The 21,628-nt window shown below is 42.5% G+C and overlaps 2 protein-coding genes across 3 annotated transcripts in view; one reads left to right on the top strand and one right to left on the bottom strand.

Moving 5' to 3' along the window:
• Window positions 1-673: 673 nt before the first annotated feature.
• Window positions 674-14,533, bottom strand: LOC306937958 (5-aminolevulinate synthase, erythroid-specific, mitochondrial-like). Of its 2 annotated transcripts, XM_079521981.1 has the most exons (10): window positions 14,457-14,533; window positions 11,533-11,897; window positions 11,048-11,146; window positions 10,473-10,695; window positions 9,459-9,643; window positions 8,382-8,561; window positions 7,467-7,631; window positions 5,815-6,083; window positions 2,011-2,173; window positions 674-999 (listed from the first exon to the last, which is right to left on the bottom strand). In XM_079521981.1, exons 2-10 carry the CDS (start codon window positions 11,873-11,875, stop codon window positions 836-838), a joined length of 1,791 nt encoding a protein of 596 aa, XP_079378107.1. In that variant the 5' UTR covers window positions 11,876-11,897; window positions 14,457-14,533; the 3' UTR covers window positions 674-835. The 2 variants fall into 2 exon arrangements, with proteins under 2 accessions (XP_079378107.1, XP_079378108.1); XM_079521982.1 differs by lacking the exon at window positions 11,048-11,146.
• Window positions 14,534-15,521: 988 nt separating this feature from the next.
• The window catches only part of LOC306941628 (N-terminal EF-hand calcium-binding protein 1-like), a 37,563-nt gene continuing 31,456 nt past the window's right edge, over window positions 15,522-21,628 (top strand). Inside the window, exon 1 of the mRNA XM_079527180.1 lies at window positions 15,522-15,799. Within this exon, the coding sequence (XP_079383306.1) occupies window positions 15,674-15,799 (126 nt within the window). The 5' untranslated portion in view covers window positions 15,522-15,673. The remainder of the gene's footprint in view (window positions 15,800-21,628) is intronic.

Genomic DNA, 21,628 nt, shown 5'->3' with positions numbered 1-21,628 from the left:
TCAACAGTGACATCCAGTGTAATAATAACATGTATTAACCCATTCAAACCGGGAAAGCATATGTCAACTCATTTTACATTTTTGCGTTGGCTATAGCAGATTTACAAGCTCACAGTGCGTCCCTTCGTGCCACGCTGCGAGCTTGCACATCTGCTGTTTTTGAAAAATAAATAAATAAAATAATAATAATAAAATAAATAAAGGTTGAACTGATTTAGAAGGCATTTGTAGAATCGGCCTCAGGTCTTAAAGGACCACTTCACCACTTTTCAACCTATCTTCATATAATAGGTCCTCACTAATAATCTTGAAAAAATGGCGCAATTCTTTTCTACTCTGTCTGTGTCTCATAGGAGGGCTCAGTTTAGAAACCGTCTTCCAGTGACATCATCATTAGGCAGATTATTTTTTAAACAAATTTAAACATTTTCATTATTGTGAGAACGATGGCTTCCATTTTCGCATTGCAACTTTTCAGGACTAGAAAGCCTGCAGTTTTTATTAGCTTGTATTCCCCATCGATGAGGTCACTGGAAGACGGTTTCTGAACTGCCCACAGCCCTCCTATGAGACACAGACCGAGTAGAAAAAAATTGCGCCTTTTTTTCAAGATTATTAGTGAGGACCTATTATATGAAGATAGGTTGAAAAGTGGTGAAGTGGTCCTTTAATGGTTGTAATTTGATGTGTATGTTGTGTATTAATGTAGTCCCATGCATACACACTTAGCAATGTATTGTGACTCCATGTTATGTTTTAAACTTTTAATGTAGTCTCATGCATACACAGTGATGTATTGTGACTCCATGTTGTGTTTTAAACTTTTAATGTAGTCTCATGCATACACAGTGATGTATTGTGGCTCCATGTTGCCAAAGTAGGACTTCTCCCATTCACTCATGAGGTCAAAGTGCAGTGGGCGGTCACAGAAGGTGCAGGAAGCCGTGGCCGGGCTGTTGAGCGGGAGCCCCGCCTCCTGCCACACCTCTACCAGTTTGTCTGTAAAGAAAAATCCAAAGCAAAAAATTAACTAGAAAATTAGCAATTTGGGGGAAATTGCAAGTGAACGCCAGTCGTGGGTTTCCGGCCTTGGGGGGTCCAGGGAATCCGTTCTTGTGTGCAGTTAGTCATTAACTCATAGTGTGTGTGTACGTCTGTAATCCATAACTCGAACACACGTGTTCTACACCCCCAGAACCAGCACAAAAGCCTCTGCCCGGACTCTGGACAGGGCCCAAATTAGCCAATTGATCACACCTGATCACCCCTAGATCTCCATATATGGAGCTGGAATGTTCTGACATCATAATGCATTTCCAACTTGCATCGTTCCAAGTAGACCAGTGCCCAACGGGCACCACTCTAGTTATTGAGTGGTGAAAACCACTCCAACAACCAGCTTTGTCTGTATGTCTGTGTACCTGTGTCCGTGTACGTGTCCGTGCACAGGTGAGCATGGTTACCATGGTCACTGACATTACGTCAGACCACAGCTGATCAGGCTATATAAGACCCTGCACCACTCAGTTCACACGGGTGTGATTTTTATAATAATAGCTAGAAAATACTGCTCCGGAAGAAACAGTGTGGGCTCGAGTAGCTTTCTAAGTACAGTATGATGATCAGATATGATGATGATGTATTGACCCACATGACATCAGGGGGCGGATTAATAAATAATACACTTTTTGGGGTTACTCTATAAATAAAGTTGGGCAATTACTATAGTCTGGCTGCCCTGTTAGGGCAACCACACTAATAATTTGTGATTAAGAACAATAGAATACAATATATCAAAGCTAGATGAACGAGTGGCTATAGACAGATAGTTCCCACCGTTCCCAGTGATGACAAATGGACGCCATGGGGCCAATGGCACAGGGAACAGAGAGGTATATAAATCATTTTCACCTGCCACTGTCCCCCAATCGTTTAACTTAATTGGATTTCTACCAGAACAACTCTAATTTCATCTCTATGGAAAAGACCGAGGTTGCACCGCCCACTCACCCACAAAGTATTCCATCATGGTGGGGTCGTGGTGAGGGGAGGGAGCCAGGCGGAGCAGCTCCTCTCCGCGGGCCACAGTGGGATAATTGATGGCTTGGACGTAGATGTTGTGCCTTTCCAGGAGGACGTCGCACACCTTGGAGTTGAGCTCGGCGTTGCCCACCTGAGATGGGCAGTATTTGAAATACATGTATTTGAAATACGTATTTGAAATACTTTTTTGTATTTTGTAATTTGTATTTTGCTGGGATGGAAGAAATGAGATGTATTTTGTATCTAGATACTTTCAGATCTAGTATTTTCTGTATTTCAAATACATAAAATACTTTTTAATGTAATTTTACACAGCCTCAGGTTTAAACTGTAGGGGCAAAACACATGACCTGACTCCGCCAGATGGGGCAGCAGAGAGTACACTGGGTTCCCCCCTCCTGCTCCCATCTGGGAACTCTCAGGCAGACTTGATGCCCGGCCACAAAACGGCCTGGCCAATCAGCAGCAGCTAGAGGCGGGATAGCCGCTGCTGATTGGCCAGGCCGTTTGAGGCCTGGCAAGGAACGGTGAGCACAGGGCGGGCGGAGCCGTGGGGGCTTTTTACGTTATTTGCGCAGTGAGTGTAACGCTGCTCAATGGTGAAATCTTCCGCCAACAGCGTACCTTAGTGATCAGAATCAAGGACAGGCCTATCGTAGTAGACATTTCCACCACGTGGAAACGCCCCCCTTTCAAAGTGGGGGGGCGGCGGGGGTGTGTATATATATATATATATATATATATATATATACAATTGAGTTTTTTTTATCCTTGTGTTTGTATCTATAATTTCCAGGGGCTATGCTTAAGTTTGTGACTAAAGCCACAACACAGCCTCCCCACTGGGAGCACTGTTTATACCAGTCAGTCTGTCATACCATCCCTCCCCACTGGGGGCGCTGTTTATACCAGTCTCTCTGTCATACCATCCCTCCCCACTGGGGGCGCTGTTTATACCAGTCAGTCTGTCATACCATCCCTCCCCACTGGGGGCGCTGTTTATACCATCCCTCTACACTGGGGGTGCTGTTTATACCATCCCTCCCCACTGGGGACGCTGTTTATACCAGTCTCTCTGTCATAGCATCCCTCTCCACTGGGGGCACTGTTTATACCAGTCAGTCTGTCATACCATCCCTCCCCACTGGGGGCGCTGTTTATACCAGTCAGTCTGTCATACCATCTCTCCCCACTGGGGGCGCTGTTTATACCATCCCTCTACACTGGGGGTGCTGTTTATACCATCCCTCCCCACTGGGGACACTGTTTATACCAGTCTCTCTGTCATAGCATCCCTCTCCACTGGGGGCACTGTTTATACCAGTCAGTCTGTCATACCATCTCTCCCCACTGGGGGCGCTGTTTATACCATCCCTCTACACTGGGGGTGCTGTTTATACCATCCCTCCCCACTGGGGACGCTGTTTATACCAGTCTCTCTGTCATAGCATCCCTCTCCACTGGGGGCACTGTTTATACCAGTCAGTCTGTCATACCATCCCTCCCCACTGGGGGCACTGTTTATACCAGTCTGTCATACCATCCCTCCCCACTGGGGGCGCTGTTTATACCAGTCTGTCATACCATCCCTCCCCACTGGGGGCGCTGTTTATACCAGTCTGTCATACCATCCCTCTACACTGGGGGCGCTGTTTATACCAGTCTGTCATACCATCCCTCCCCACTGGGGGCGCTGTTTATACCAGTCTGTCATACCATCCCTCTACACCGGGGGCGCTGTTTATACCAGTCAGTCTGTCATACACAGACAGACAGACAGACAGACAGACAGACAGACAGACAATACATGTTTATACCTTATTCTGCTCTGTTTGTCTACTTAAAACTGTTTTAAACTGTTTCAAAACCCCCCATTTTTTCATGGGGGGCCCCCTTGCTACAATCATGTTTAGGGCCCCTTGGAGGCCAGAATTGGCACTGCATGTGCACATCTTGTTACCGGGGAAGACCGGGGGGTTTTCCAAATCACTGAATGCTCCTTTAATTGATAATCTATTCATCTTAGTCATTAGTATCTTGTTTACTTATCTTGTTTTTTATTGTTGGTTTAAATGTAAATTGGTGGTAGGCCTAATCAATCAATCAATCAATCAATCAATCAATCAATCTCTTTCTACATTTTTCTTGAGGTAGAAGTCAAAGAGGAGTGACAGTGATGAATCAGATGGCCAATCCATTCCTTTGTGGGTCCTGTTTGATACAGTTATAGCACATTGATTTGCTTAAAATATAAAGTGTATCATTCTTAATAACCTTCAATGTATTAGACATTCTGACAGGTCATTAATTTAATATTTGGCAATTAATTATGAATTTACTTATCATTATATACATTTTAATGAAAATGTATTTTCATGTATTTTCAAAATACAAAATACGTATTTGTATCTCAAATACATTTCTCAGACCAGTATTTGTATTTTGTATTTAAATACATTCTGTGACCCAGTATTTGTATTTTGTAACAAAATACATTTTCAATGTATTTTGCCCATCTCTGCACCTAGAGAATGGTCATTGAATGGTAACGTTTGGTTATTTAACCCATTTGGGCTTGACCTCAAAATAAAATAAAAATATTCTAAATCCTCCAGTTTTCTGAAATAAATATTTTCACGATTTTTCAAAAATAGCAGACCTACACCGAGTGGCGCGCTATGAGCTTGTATATCTGCTATTTTTCAATAGCTAAATTATAACATAATGTTTATAACACCAAAAGGGGTTCCCGCCCAAAATGGGTTGATTGCGTTGTTGCTGTTCGCTACCCATTATATATAACCTGAGGTATAGTTTTAAGATCAAAGCGACTTGTAGCCATGTATGAAGTAGCCATGCGACATATGCAGTGCATATACCCTCACACAGTATATCACAAACAGAAATGGTAATGTGATAATGGGAGTGTGGTGTCAAATATGTCTGATACTACTGAAATGTGATATATATATATATATATATATATACATATATATGTATACCATATATATTGGTTTTGCCCTTTAAATCTTTGCACTGGTTTTGACAAGATACATTACTCTGAACCTATATAAAATACAGTACGATAAAGAGTTTTCAGTTACATAATATGGTTCATTGTTACGGTTATAGTGCTATAGCACCTCAGGGTTCTTCAGTATAGTTCTTTGGGACGGTAACTTGTGGTGCTAGATAGCACCTTCTAAAGATACACTATGCTATGGTGCTATACTGTATATAGCAGCACTAACATAACGTTCTCCTATGATGACCCTTTCTTTTTGAGGAGTGCTGGCCCCTCCTATGAACAGCTGTGTGTGTATAGGTGTGTTTGTAGCACACATTTTATTGGCTGATGTATGATGATAAGAGTGCCCCTCACTTCACACGAGTGTGACCCTTTAACCCATTCTGGGTGGGAACCCCTTTTGGTGTTTTAAAGCATTTTGTTATACTTTAGCTATTGAAAAATAGCAGATCTACAAGCTCATAGCGCGGCACCGAGTGCCGCGCTATGAACTTGTAGATCTGCTATTTTTTGAAAAAGAAATTTGAAATAAATGTTGATTTTTTTTTTAAACTCAAATCTTTGCTTCTGGGGGGTCCCTGGAACAACATATTTTCAGATGGGGGTCGGCGGCATATTACATATAATTTTTGGGGTCATTGACATGAAATATTGAGAACCACTGATAAGGTTTTTTTTTAATTTTTTTATAATTTTTTTAAATTTCGACGTCAGGCCTCAATCGGTTCAAGAGTATGTCGTACCCGTATAGGGATGATGTGGCTGGGACAGTTGACCACAGGCAGTCCCTTGTCCATCAACAGCTGTCTCATGTGTTTGACGTTCCTCTGATGGGACCGGCGCAGCCCCTGGCCCTCTGGGCTCCTGAGGACCCTGACCGACTCCAGAGCCCCGGCTAGGACCATGGGAGGCAGAGAGGTGGTGAAGATGAAGCCGGCCGCGTAGGAACGAACCGTGTCCACCAGGGCGGCGCTGCTGGCAACGTACCCTCCCACACAGCCAAACGCTTTGCCTGTAGGAGCAGTATAGGAAAATGAGGTCATTCATTTTTATTAGGCCTATTATTGGCACCTTGTGTACAGCAAAACCCGCATGATGGCTGCAATCCAATATTAATGGATCCTTTGCACTTCACAGTGCAATTGACTACTTGAAGCCATGCACGGTGCAGAGCAGTGCTTCTCAACCTGTGGGTCGGGACCCCCAGGGGGTCCCCACATGATTTTTTTGGGGGACCACTACTGCATCAAAAGTAATCAACAAACTATACTAGGCCTTATAAAAATTGGTCTAACATTGGCCAAATTGTCAAATAATATAAGAAATAGGCAGAAATGTTGAAAATAGCATCGCGTGTGTTGTGTGCTTGTATATCAGCAAAGTTTTTTCCACAATATTTATCTGTGGAACAGAGTCAAACTAAATGTAATGCCTCAACTCACAGTTATTTTTGGGGAGGGGGGTCATGGCCTGAAAAGGTTGAGAACCACTGGTGTCGAGCCTCTCTATGCTTTATCACTACAGCCAGAGTGGGAGTAGAGCAGGGCATGCAGCTGATAACTGCCGTGTTTCCTCTGATAACAGCTAGCTGCTTTCATACCCTTGGTTAGCTGACATCATGGCAGCGTCATTGGTAAGAGTTAATACGGCCCCGATGTTGGCCACACGACAGCGTCAGTTAGTGTCATTTGGCTTGAACCCATTAAGACCTAAGGCCGATCCTACAAATGCCTTCTAACACATTAGTTCTCAAACGTCTTTGTGCCATGAAGGACCCCCCCCCAAAAGGATATTGTATTTGGCCACGGACCCCACCATCTGAAAATGTTTTGAGCCACTAGGGAAGATTTGTGTTGTCATTCAAAATTCAAAACACTTTCAAAATGCAAACGTCACTTTGTGCCGCTCTGTGAGCTTGTAGATCTGCTATTTTTAGCCAACACTAAAATCTAAAATGACACGGTTTTAATGGGTTAAATTGAGACTGAGTAAAGAGGAGAGCAGAACTTGGCTTGAGTTAATCTATGACCACCGTTTCCCCTGCCCTGCCTACAGTATATGCACGTTTGCTAATAATTATGAAAATACCATGCTAATAGCAAGGGATTTCCATGGAATGTTGCCCAAATATCAGTTCTATTTATTTTCAGCACATAATCAAATTCCAATGCCACGTCTCTGGTGCAATATTGGTATCATTGGGGTTATCACATGGGCACTGCCATTGAAATGTTGGTTGAAATAGGCTTGTGACATCTCTCCAGAATTCTCATTAGGGAATTCTGGGATCCCAGAACCCCCTTCCTGTCAACCACCTCTCAACGTTGATCAGGAGTGGAGTTGAGAATTAGATAAAACAACAAGGTTTATGCTGCTGTCCTCACAAATCACTCACCTAAAGTCCCCGAGACGATGTCGATCTTGTGCATGATGCCGTCCCTCTCGCCCACTCCAGCACCTTGTGCGCCATACAGCCCCACAGCGTGCACTTCATCCACGAACGTCAGGGCGCCGTGACGGTGAGCCACATCGCATAGCTCCTCTAAAGGGCATATGCCACCTGAAAGCCCCAGCGAGTGACAGTAGTAATGTTAGAATGTAAATGACTCATTAAGGTTACTGGTGGAGAGGAGGACACTGCACTGGGCTTCAACAGAAGAATGAAGCCCAATTTGGTCATGGTTTGAACTGTCCTTTTAGCATCTGGGGAGACTGCAGTGCACGTCGTCAGAGTACTTGGTACAGTACCTGTTCATCACATCACATTACTTGGAGGCCAGTCTGACATTAATCATGTATAATGTCAGTACATGATGTGTACTGATGTGGCATGATGGATATCAATATTTGGGCATAGACACACGTGCACGTGAGCACATGTGCACATGCGCACGCGTGCGCGCACACACACACACACACACACACACACACACACACACACACACACACACACACACACACACACACACACACACACACACACACACACACACACACACACACACACACACACACACACACACATATATATGTATGTGCACATCGATCGATACACACCTATACACAACTTCATCTGCATGAGACTATATGCATGCCATACCCACTAAAGCCCCTTTGAAGATGGTTTGAGACACGCTCAGATAGGCAGGCAACATACCGGTATTCCAATTTGTACCCCATCAGAGTTTTGAATTTAAATTGGTTGCGCTACCTAGCTATACTGCCATACTGGTGGCTAGTGCAAAATATTCTTTTTGTACTTTGGCACTATATTTTTAACAAATACCTCCAGGTTCATTATAATACTCACCATCCATGGAGTGTACGGTCTCGAATGCCACTATTTTGGGCGTCTTGGGGTCAGAGCGTCTCAGCAGCTCCTCCAGGTGTCTGCTGTCATTGTGGCGAAAGATGAAACGCTTGGCTCCACTGTTCCTGATGCCCTGGATCATCGAAGCGTGGTTCCCTGCATCAGAGTAGATCTCACACCCTGTATGTCACAGTAAGCAATAAGCATAGCAGGTCAATAGAGCAGGTCTCATCCCCACAAACACAATATCACAGATATTCCCTCATGAATCTAAAAAGCCTGACCTCAGCCTGCAGAGCACGTGAAAGGGCAGCATAGGCAGGGGATTGTTTTGGTATTGGGGGGGTGGCCCTGTGGAGGTGCTTTCAGGCAGGATGGGGTCAAACTCCCTAAGGGTGTTTTTTTGACAGGTGCTTGAAAAGTGCCTGGACTACATTTGCTACTTCTCTACTAGCGACCGTAAAGACGAGCTTAGTAGACACTTTTTCATGATTGGCTGCCTCTAGGCGGCCTCTAAGCCAATGGGAGACTTAAGCAATATTACACGAGAGGGTGTGGGTTAACGTGATTATTGCCACTTCAGTGATGCGGTAAGGAAGGAACGAGACGAAATATTGCAATTATACCACAGTTACCCTTAAAACTAAGAGAATCGCTGAAAAAAATATATTTTTTAATGACAGATGTAGTCACTACGACCACAAATGTCCCAAGAAACTAGCTAGCCTAGCCACCGAGTTTGCTAACGCTCTGGGAGAACAGAGCAGCTGAATTCTTTGTTTTGATTAGGTGGTGAATGGTGCTGGTTTAACCCACGGCTAGAAGGCTGTTTCAACCAATCAGATTGCTTCCTCGAAACGACCTGTGGTATAATTACCCATAAAACCCATAGTCTGAACGGCAACGTGAAGCTGTGAGCTGACTGAGGCAGAGGCTGCGGCACACAAAGTGATTATAGATGTTCATAAACGAGAGCTTGCTGCACCTGGCAGTTATGACTGAGTCATTCTTGTTATTTCTGGTTATATTTATTTACGCTATATGCACTCTGTCCCAGATATAAAGGTCACCATTTACCTGGGAGCATCTTGGCCAGCGTGAAGAGAGTGGAGTCATTGGCCACAAAGCACGAGGAGAAGACCAGGGCTGCATCTTTCTGGTGGAGCTGGGCCAATTCCTCCTCAAGGGCCACGTGGAAGTTACTGGTGCCTGAGATGTTCCTGGTGCCACCGGCCCCTGCTCCGTGTTTGTCCAGGGCATCTCTGAACGAGTCAAGGCGGAAAAGGTAAAGGTTGAAGGAAACACTAACAAGTGCAGATAAAACCTTTATCTGCACGTTAGTCCCCTGACCTTAAGCAGACTCCAGTCTTAATCATTCTGAAACTCTTATAAATTAGATTCCATACTTAGATGTTTTAACTTTTCTAACGGTCAAGGTCACCACTGATTAAAGAGTTGTCTTATTCAGAAAGTTGCTACTTTTAACAAATAATATCAACATAGAAAGTAACAGTCGTATCTCATACGGATATGTTCTCGTTCCCGATTGTTTCTGTGATTTTTCTCCTGTAATGTCTACCATTTTGTAATGTACGTCTATGTCTTGTCTGTCTCTTGAACGGTGACGTCATGGGCGCAAAGCAAATTTCAGTGCAAGCTGACAATAAAGTTGTATCGTATCGTATCGTATCGTATCGTATCGTATCGTATCGTATCGTATCGTATCGTATCAGGCCTACCGATGACGTAATTCTGTTATGATGTATATACAAATTATGTTTGTATACATTTTCCGTAGTCTATAGTCAAACAAGTTCATTGACTATACATAAACCCATTTTGGGCGGGAACCCCTTTTGGTGTTAGCATTATGTTATGCTTTAGCTATTGAAAAATAGCAGATCTACAAGCTCATAGCGCGCCACCGAGTGGCGCGCTACGAGCTTGTAGATCTGCTATTTTTGAAAAATCGAAGAACGACTGACATAGAAACATAGCTTTTTCAGAAAACTGTCAGGATGTAGAAGACATTTTTTTATTCTGATCTCAGGTCAAAATGGGTTCATTGAGTTATGTTATGTTATGTTTTACCTTATTCCCTTGATGACCTGTGGGTGCCGGCTCATCCCAAGATAATCATTGCTGCACCAGACAGACACCGGGGTGCCCTCCCTCGCAGATGAAGAGTAGTCCTCAGCAAATGGGAAAACGTCTGCACTGCGGTTCACGGTCTTGAAGATACGATATGTGTGGTCGCTCTTCTTCTCAAAGATCTTCTTGTCAAAGAAGTCGTCATAGTCAAAACTGGGGCCCACTATAGGAAGCAGAAACATGATATTCAAGTTAACAGGCGTATAAGATAGGAGAGGTCAGTTTTGGACGGAGGAGGGTCACCAGTTTAATCCCTACCAGGAGGATTTGGATGCTGAATGAGACTCAAACACAACCGTCAACATGATCTTAACCAGGGCATGTTTAATTGTTCTGACACAGCTCAATGGCACAGCCAGAGGTTGTATTGACTCAACTACGAGTGTCTATAAGTGAATGTCAAGCAGGGTGGCATTGCTGAAGAGCACATAGTACATGCTTAGCAAATCTTCTGTGAGTAAATTATGTCAAAAGGAGAAGTGGGCATCTACTGGTTTCGTCAAATAGCAGCTCACCAATGTTGTCTTTGAGTAGGTGGGTCACAGTGTTGGTTGCAGCTAATGAGGATGGGAGGGTGGTACTCTTAATTTCCTTCAACAGAGAGCTCATCAGACCTGTGATTGAGGAGAGAAGACCAATAACGGTCCTATTTGTGTCATTTTGTCTGTCATGGATACAGTATGTGCTTATAGTAACATTTATTTGGCCATGTCAATGACATTGTTGCCTCCTATTGATTGAGCCAGTCGACCAGTTTGACCTGCAAGAGTGCACAGTAAAATCCTTAGTGTTAATTCAACTCAGAGTGTGTACAAATGTAACAAAATGGTTCTTTTAACTCTATGATTTGGTTAAAAAGAATTACACTCTCTCTGAGTTATATTAAAACACTGAGGATCCTATTGTGTGTTTGAGCCACAGGTCTGAGCACTGACTGCAGCAGAATGGAAGTGATAGTATAGGCTACAGAGACGATGTGTTTGTTTTGTGTGTCGTCTACCTGTGTTGGGCTCCCCTGTCACGTCCTCCTGCACTTCAGGGCTGGCCCGGACCAACCCAATCTGGGAGGAGACAAATGGACATCCCTTTGACACGGACACAGCCACCTGAGCTGCCGACTGGGCAAATTGCCTCTTTTGGTCCACTGCGAGGGGCAGGGCGTTTGGAGGACGGCTGGATGAGACGCCATTCCGATTCCCCAGGGAAGGGGCGCTGCTGACTGTGATCTGCCGGGCGATGAGGGGGCACCGCTCGGCGAAGGAGAGCAAGGCGGCCCCAGTTTTCCTCAAACCCGGCTTAGGGGCCGACTTCAGGAAGGGGCAGTGGTGTAGAAACGCAGCCATAATGCAAACAGCTGTTCCAATTCTGAGTGAGCAAGAAGAGCGGATCAAGTTGCTTTCATGAATCTTTAAATGCTGTGTTGCTGACTGTATTCAGTATATTTACATGAGAAAGAGCACTGCAGTGGTAGGCCTACAGACATTTGGGGATGTACAGTTTGCCTCAAGCATTTTCAAGAAAAAACAATATAGTTCTCGGACAACACATTTGGCAGCCAACACAGACATTCAAGAAGGAATAATTTGAACACACGAACCCTATGGTGTCCCCACAGGGAAAACATTTGAGGAAAAACAAAGCATTGAGTTTCAACGAGCTTGTAGATTGTGTGTGAATATATTTGGTGTAGAGGGAAAAAGTAGGGGACAAAGTTGGCCTATAGGGGGACAACTTTAGTTCTGTCCACAGAAGATCACAGGATCTACTGAATGTGACGGTAGCCTACTGGGGGGAAGCCACACTGTGTGTCATAGGCTCAATATGTCAGTTTGACACATTCAGTAGATCTCGTGATCTTTTGTGGCCAGATGTAATTTCTTGGGGTCTACTAGAACTATATTAAATAATTTAAAAAAAATCGCTTGAATATTTTGTAAAATAATACATATTTAGCCCCATGCTCGAATGCCCCCGCCCCCCTGTCAAAAACGGCTAAAATCCCTAAAACAAAAGAAAGCAGCAAATGAAAAAAAATTAACACTCATCTTTTACTTTCTCTAATAACAACCTAAAACATGAACCTTGGTTGAAAAAATCTAAAGTTGTCCTTTAAGTGTAAAAATAATAATCCCATATTTCTTGTAAAGGTTTGGTACTTAGAACTGGTACTTAGAACTTTCTGGAAATGCTGGAAGAGCAACAGCATATATAGTCCATCCATGTTAAGTTTTAATAGGCTACAGAGCAGCAATAGATGTGTCCTAATGGGCGCGGCAGGTTTCTGTGTCTAATCTTGACACTGCAGGCACATCACTGTCCACACTCTGCAGGTGCTGAAGTGCGATTCTGACGAATACGTCATTATGCTGTTTAAGCAGCAGCAGCAGGCAGCAGCCTTCTTCAGTCTATCAAACAATGCTCTCTATAATGAACACAATGCCGTGAGTCACATTCTTTTGATTAGCAAACCGCAAAAGTTTTTTTTCCCTCCCCTAATTGGCTCACCATTAAAGGTTATAGCTATAAAACTTTTCAGACAATTAAAATGATAGCCTATTGTTGGAAAGCTGTACTATATAGCCTATAGGCTCGAAGGAAGCAGCCTAACTCATTAATAAATAGCCATCTGCCAAAACAATAATAATCAAACGTTTCGTTGTGGTTGACCTGATGAGAACTTTTATGTGAGTAAACATTGGCCCACCACAATATCAGACCTGTCTCACAATGCCCTGCGGTCAGCAGATAAGACCATTGTTGTGAGGATCTGTGGTTTATTTTTGTGGTTCGAGGGTTGGGATATCTGCAAGTTGGTAATGGTATTCATATCAAGATCCTCTTGTTGTCGGAGGCTTTTAACACTGGAATGTAGGTCAATCGTGTTTGTTTGTTTGGGTTAATATTTTGATTATAGGCAGTATAGGCCTCTTCATGAGATTACTGTATAACACTATAACCGTAGTTATATTATAACCCTAATCGTTTTGATACATTATATTAAAATTAAATAGCCAGGCAATAGTAGTAGCCTATAGGCTATTCCACATCATTTCCTAATTAACAGAATAAAAATAAACTACAACAAATGTATTAATAATAATGATTTAATGTTAGAAAGTAACTACCGGTAAGTACATTTTTGTCAAGTACTTTACTCAGGTATAAATTTCGAGGTACTTTTTTCTTGCATGTTTCGATACTTCTAATGTAGTTTTTATTTTTTACTTTACTATAATTATTTGACTCTTTAGATTATATATAGCCTACACCACAGTGACCACACACATCAAGGAAAAATGATCATGTATTAGGTTAACCTACCCATGCAGCACATAAAGTATATATAGGCTAATTTCACACCAGCCCCATCTTTAGCTTATAAAGTTATGACTACCGTATACAGTATAGGCTACAATAATATTATTGTGAAATGTCCCATTCTGTATAATGAGGCACTGAGGCAGGTATCCTGTGGTTCCTGTAACTTCAAAGTCTATTTTGTTGCCAATATACATTCGTATTTTTCCTAAAAAATAAACATTGAATGCAGGACTTTTACTATACTGTATATTTGTATATTTGTCTGTCATTCATTGTTTCGATGAATTGAGTACAAAAGGACCTCAATGGAAACAAGCCATTGGGTTTAAATTCTCTTCAGACCTTGTTGAACTGTACTTTCCTGTGCTCTGCAAACTGCTAATAAAGTATTCAATCAATCAATCAATCAATCAATCAATCAGTAAATCAGTCAAACTCGAGTGTGGTATTGCTACTTTTACTTAAAGCATTTTACTTTCCCCCACAACTGTAATGAATAGCCAAATAAATAACAAATAACAAAACACATTTGAATAGCTTGAAGACATATAGGTTAACCAATATATCTATACCTACAATGTAAGACAATGATAGTAAACTCACCTGTTGGCCTGCACTGAGGACCGAACTTCAAAACAGCAAATATGCAGAGTAGCTGGAGGCACCAGCCCGTTAGTTAGAAGTTATTGTTGGCTTGCATCATGATGCAATATTCTGTGAAAACTTTCTCAGTCACCGTCACCGCCCTTATCACACACGTCATGTTGGGGGCTAGACAGACAACAAGACAAGCCCAGACAGAATTAAGTGTTGGGAAGTTTTATTTATTACAATGAATGAATGTCTCATTTTACTGCGTTTTATATAGGCTATTGTCGTTCTGATCCATCATCTGCTTTCTTTGAAGCTTGTTACACACATGCAACAAATGTGATTATTCAGAAGCTGTCATGTTGCTGTCTGAAAAAGCTGGCATTCAGATTTAGATTCATCAAATATATCTTTCTTATACTCTATTCTGCTATAATATATTTCGACTTTTAGCCTATTTAAACAACCTTGATTGTAGAACAACGTTGTCATAATAGCTATAGTAGCTTTTTTTTGGGAGTAGCCCAGACAGTTTTTAACTTGGTTGATTCAGTTTTTAGATATTTGATATTAATTGTAGCTGCCTAGCCGCTATAGCCCCCTCATTTGAACCATGACAGATGAATCGAAAACACCCATACTTTCTGGTGACCATGATATTGTCCTTTTTTATTTTTTTTAATATATTGTTTTTCAAAATACATAATACATACATAAAATAAAAATATTATTATTATTAAATAAATGAAAAAATCAGGCAAATTGACTCCCCCCCCCCCCGCGCCACACACACACACACACACACACACACACACACACACACACACACGCACACACACACACACACACGCACACACACACACACACACACACACACACACACACACACGAAATTAGTTTTCAGTGGTCGCCAGCAGATGGTGCATAAATAACACAGAATTTTATGAATAACTCCTCACTCGTGAGAGTCGTGACCGCACTCTGACAGTGAGAGGAGAGGAGGAGTCCCTCCTCGAGCCGTCAAATCAAATCGCCGCTATTGTTAATGTAAACCGGGAGGGAGACGTCGTGTTTGGCTCCATCATCACAAGAGGAGAGAGAGCGCAGTAGAGGACACGGAGGTGGTGACTGTTACTTACAAGTATAGCCTACTAGAAAAACAATCTGATCTTTCTTTCTCAAACGCAGAAATCTCATCAGAAACAACGTGTATCAACTCATCATCAATCATGCTGGCGTGCACAGAGATGATCACCATGTGTCTCCAGTCTGCCAAGCACGAGCACAAGAGAAAACAGCAGCAGCAGGGGCTCGAGCAGACCAACCAAAATCAAGGAATCTCAATTTTTCAGGATGTAAGTGATGATCCATCGCTTTTCTATGTGTGCCGTTTGGTTTAAGAATTAGGCTACACACTACCACTGTAGCGCTGCAATGTACCAGATTGAATGCATGGTGTATAGCTCTGTCAAACCACGGAGAAGCTTGCCTGTTTCCACATCTTGCATGGTTGTCGTAGCCCCATATGGGACCTCTCCCTCCGCTATAGGTTCAGGTTGTCAGCTGCAGCCTGACAAACGGTTACGCGTTTCCCGTCAATTCAGTGTCATCATGATCATGATGTTTTATGAATGGCGATATTATGGAGCTGATTAACGTCATGCAGCTTAACAGGTAGAATACACTAAAGCTCTATTCTGTGTGAACTGATAGTGATAAGAGAGGTGAGAGGACTTGACCATTAATGCGTCTTTATGTATTTGTTTTACCATTTCAACTGTCATAATATGCAATGACAATGTTTCACAGTTTATTATTTAGGTATTGGTGATAGGTCTATGTTTTTCATAATGGTAATAATCAGGGTCATGACATTGGGAGTGAGCTTTGCTGTTATTTTTGAGTGGTGTAAACCACTCCTACGACTGGCTTTGTTAGTTTACGTGTCTGTCTGTCTGTCTGTCTGTCTGTTCGTACCAAAAAATGAGCACGGTTGCTATGGTCACCCAGTTCACACGGGTGTGATTTCATTACGTCAGACCACAGCTGATCAGTCTATATAAGACCTTACACCACTCAGTTCACACGGGTGTGATTTTTTATTGTACTAATAATTACTATTCAGCTGTTATTATTATTATTATTATTATTATTATTTGACTGAAGGTCGCAGTTAACTATGGAATTGTGCATTTCCCGACCAGTGTGTTGGTCAGGTACGTGACGTGTGTTCGCCGCGCACGTGACATCACGTGACATCATCAGGGATGGAGCACGTGACATCACGTGACATCATCAGGGATGGAGATACCTGATGTCATCAATATTAAGCCCATATATGGAGATCATGGGTGTTATCAATATTGGCCAGCAACTCTACATCTTACCTCAAACCCATAGATCATATATGGAGCTGTTCTGACATTCCATATGTTGATCCTTTCCCATCCATCCTTCCTCTTTATGTCTCCCTTTTGACTGATACCTGTCCATTTAAACTCTAGACGGCCCTGCCCCAAAGTTATTAGTGCAGAGCAGCCGTGCCCGGCAGCCGGCGAAAACTAGAGTTCTCAACAGGCCCGAAATTTTAGATCTTATACCCCCCCATGCCAAAGCACCAGCGCTCGCCCAGCAGTCTGCTGTCCCCCAGGCGGATATGTTGATCTGACCCCCCATTCCAAAGTGCCAGCGCTCGCCCAGCAGTCTGCTGTCACCCAGGCGGATATGTTGATCTAACCCCCCATTCCAAAGTGCCAGCGCTCGCCCAGCAGTCTGCTGTCAGTCACCCAGGCGGATGTGTGCACGCAACCTCAGGTGGCATACTGGTTATTGAGTGGTGTAAACCACTCCTACAACTGGCTTTTGTGTGCAGAAAAAAATGAGCATGGTTGCTATGTTCAAAATAATTTCTGACGTAATTAAATCACACCCGGGTGAACTGGATGACTGTAGCAACCATGCTCATTTTTTCTGCACAAAAAAAGCCAGTTGTGAAATCACATCCGGGTGTGATTTCATTACGTCAGACATTACGTCAGACCACAGCTGATCATGCTATATAAAACCTTACACCACTCAGTTCACACGGGTGTGATTTTTATTATTATTGAGTGGTGTAAACCACTCCTGCAGAAAAAATGAGCATGGTTGCTATGTTCACCCTGTTCACCCGGGTGTGATTTTTGAGTGGTGTAAACCACTCCTACAACTGGCTTTGTTAGTCTGTGCAGAAAAAATGAGCATGGTTGCTATGTTCACCCTGTTCACCCGGGTGTGATTTCATTACGTCAGACATGATTTAATTACGTCAGACAGGCTATATAAGACCTTACACCACTCAGTTCACACAGGTGTGATTTTTAAATGTTAGGCTGTTTGGTTTAGCTGCAAAGTAATGGTTGTTTCTCAGCAAAAGGTAGCCTACTTATAGATATTGCAGCTGTTTCTCTGTTGTTTTGAGTAATTCACAGGCATTCTGGTATCTACATTAAAAAGCCCCTGTTTGAGCTCTCCAGAGTGTACTGTAGCCTATAGATCGGCTACATTAAGAACGGTATCTTTCATTAAGCAGATCAGTGTAGGCAGGGAATGTTTGCCTGTATTGCTTGTGATCTGCTGAGGGTGTCCCAGAGCGAAACAAGGCAGTATTTTTGCTGTAGTGGCATCATTGCCCTGCCTTTTTCTCCTAGTGGTAATTAAATCATCTCTCCTAATTGCACAGAGGCAGTATTGGCTGGAAAACTGAATATTATATTGCAGAGAGTGTACATTTGGCTGAAATGTTAGTGCTAGTGTTTACATCCAGAATTGAGGCCATGCTTGCAGGCCAATATGTTGTATTATCTCTAATCTGGCATCCCCTCATAGGACCTATTACAATGGATTATGGATGTCCTTCATTCTCCATAGGGCATAGCGGCCCAGATAGAAAATCCATTCATATTTCCCATAGAGATGTCCGAAAACATTTATATAAATTGTTTTAAGCCTGGAACCAAGCCATCCAGGCTCCTGCTGAATCATGACCATAAATCATTTGATTCAAAATAGTTTTTAAAATGTTATGTGGTCATGATTCTCTATTTAAAAATAATGTTATAAATGATAAATGAATGATATTATCGTCACAATGTATGTCGATATCGAGGTATTTGGTCAAATTATCATATTTGATTTTGTCCATGTTGACTAGGCCTAGTTTGTATGCACAATGTGTGGGATTCTCTTTGCTATAGGCTTATATCCAACTCTGCTATATTTGACCCTTTCCAGCCATTTTGAAAACCTAATCTCTCATAGTTTGGCTTCAGTAGCACTTTAGAACGCCCCCAGCCTTTATTTTGGTTCCTTGTCCTTCCCAATTTTGTCTTCCCAATTAATAAATTAAAGAATGCGATGGAAGTGAATGTTCACCATTTGCAAGCATTGTTTATGTGTAGTCTTGCACACCGTGGCCTCACTGTATCTCAGTCAAGCTTGTGTAACCACAAACCAGCATTTATATGACATCTTGCTCTCCTTCTATCTCTTTTGATCTTTATCTTTCTCTGTCTTGCAGGCTGTCACTTGTCTCTCCTTTCATTTCCCCTCACTTTATCACTTTATTTCTGTCCACTTCTCCGATTCTTACTCCCTCCTCCACCCAGTATAAACTCCAATAATTTTAATCGCCTCACGATAGTCTTAGTTTAGCATAGTCTTCATGAAAAATGTAAGTTCACGCACGCACGCACGCACGCACGCACGCACGCACGCACGCCACGCCACGTCACGCCACGTCACGCCACGTCACGCACGCACGCACGCACGCACGCACTCACGCACTCACACACGCACGCAGACACACACAGTAATGATGTGCAATAAAAATAATTTAAATTGAATTATTATCCCACCCTTGGCACTGCTTGATGACATCCATATTGTAACCCAACCCCCAATGCACACACCCACGCAGGCACGCACACACACACGCACACACACACACACACACACACACACACACACACACACACACACACACACACGCACGCACGCACACGTACATACCCATGCACTCGGTGACACAACAGTGTTATGGTTTAATAAAGTCAGTTAGATCTCCTGCTTTAGGGGGTAAGCGTTCATTTTTCTTCATAGCCAGGATTTATTGCCCACAACACAATTATTTTCCCCAGGTTTTATGGAGGTTTCCTCTTAGGCCTCGTCTACAGCATGCTTACACCAGCAACTTGTTATGTTTAAATGAGAAATGAAGTGTATAGAGCCATGAAATTACTTTGACAATGGACCGGTTACCCGGTGCATGATGATGATCGATGGCAGTTTGATGTCATCACCTCTCCCATTGCAAAAAAAAATCTGCATACCATCACTGTTCCCTTGCACGGCCAATGGTGGAAAGTAACTAAGTACATTTACTTAAGTACAAGTTTGAGGTATTTGTACTAATCAAATCAGTTATACTAATATGTATGGAGTAAAGGCCTATTCATAGTCTGGATTTTCGGTGGTGAGATGACCACCGCTCCGGTGGTGAGCTGACCACCGGAGCTGAAATAATGTTGAGCGGTGGTGAGTAAAAACAGAGAGAAGGGCTGGAGGCCTGGAGCGGTGGCGGTGGTTTGCTCTTCACCGCGGCTCGTGACGTCATATTGTAGTTCGGTGGTCACCTAACCACCGAAGATCCAGACTATGTATGAGCCTTAAGGAGTAGGCCTATTTGAGTATAGCCTATAGGCATCATCAGCTGATAAGTCTGCAGTGCAGTGCACAGTAGAATGGTCTAGGTAGGAGCATAATCCATAATGTTTAGCAATTCCACAGAAAACTTCGATAGACCTTTATTGATCCCAAGGGGGAAATTCTGTTTTCAGTGGCGGTACAGCAGTAAAGAAACAGAATGATAAAGAAAAAGGTGATACAGCAACAGGTATATAATTTATAAAACCAAAAAACGAATATTAATGATACATAATATGAACAAGAGGTCAGCAGGTATCAATAATGGGATTAGGAGTACTAGACACCAGAGAATAGCGAGAGAGTAGACTATCTTTTGTCGTGGAAAGATCAGATTTAATCAGTGTGTAAGAAAACAAAGCAAAGAATCTACAGTATTTCCTTCGCCGTTTAAGATCCTTTGTGCTAGTAGACGGATTCTTCTTTTGTTTTTCACTTCTGTTATTATGAGTGTTATCCACCTGGTATGGATTTGTCTGTAGCCTTAAAGTCACAATTGCTGCAACAACTGCACATTTGTTCAAAGATTGTTGCGGACAACCACTTCAGAGACTATACATCCACGTATGATAACAGCATCCTAGCAAGGAATATCACCTCTAATACTCGTGTTTTGTATGGAGAGTATAGGTTTCTGCCTTCAGGAAGGAGATCTGGTGTTCCAGCATACAATAAGATCAGACTGAAGAGGTCTTTTGTCTATCAGTCGACTTTGCGGCTTAATCAGTATTTTGGCCAGGACTAGACTGAGCATTGGACATTGCTCTTGCCTTTATGTTTCTATGTATATAATTGTATTTTCTTTTCTGTTTTGTGTCATGTCAAATGTTTGTATATGTGTTGCATACATTGCCACTGGGTCGCAAGACACATTTCAGTGCAAACTGACAATAACGTATTATCACTATATCATATCACAGAGTATAAGAAGCAACAAACAGTCTAGCCCCCAATTTTCAGTTTCAAGTTATTCCATTAACTTACTATGCAGTTCTGTTTGTACATTTTCTACATTTATCACCGTGGGATATCTTTCTTCAGTCAAATTCACTTGAATGAAATTGCAATGTTGTTTAAAAAAGGATGGTAGCATTGTGTGTCTTTGTCTGTCTCACACACACACACACACGCAGGCACGCACACACACACGCACACACACACACACACACACACACACACACACACACACACACACACACACACACGCACGCACGCACACGTACATACCCATGCACTCGGTGACACAACAGTGTTATGGTTTAATAAAGTCAGTTAGATCTCCTGCTTTAGGGGGTAAGCGTTCATTTTTCTTCATAGCCAGGATTTATTGCCCACAACACAATTATTTTCCCCAGGTTTTATGGAGGTTTCCTCTTAGGCCTCGTCTACAGCATGCTTACACCAGCAACTTGTTATGTTTAAATGAGAAATGAAGTGTATAG

The sequence above is a fragment of the Electrona antarctica genome (assembly GCF_951216825.1).
Source record: "Electrona antarctica genome assembly, chromosome: 2".
In the NCBI taxonomy this organism is placed as follows: domain Eukaryota; kingdom Metazoa; phylum Chordata; class Actinopteri; order Myctophiformes; family Myctophidae; genus Electrona; species Electrona antarctica.
The sequence above is the reverse complement of the archived record's forward strand: the minus strand, read 5'-3'. Positions and strand labels throughout refer to the sequence as shown.

Bases quoted from the DNA above. Each gene is read 5' to 3' on its own strand.
- LOC306937958 (XM_079521981.1), bottom strand. From the start codon at position 11,875: ATGGCTGCGTTTCTACACCACTGCCCCTTCCTGAAGTCGGCCCCTAAG. The intron at 9,644-10,472 runs GTAAAACATAAC...TGACTCGTTCAG, and splicing joins CAGGTCATCAAGGGAATAAG to AGATGCCCTGGACAAACACG. The intron at 6,084-7,466 runs GTGAGTGATTTG...CTGCTCCTACAG, and splicing joins CATCGTCTCGGGGACTTTAG to GCAAAGCGTTTGGCTGTGTG.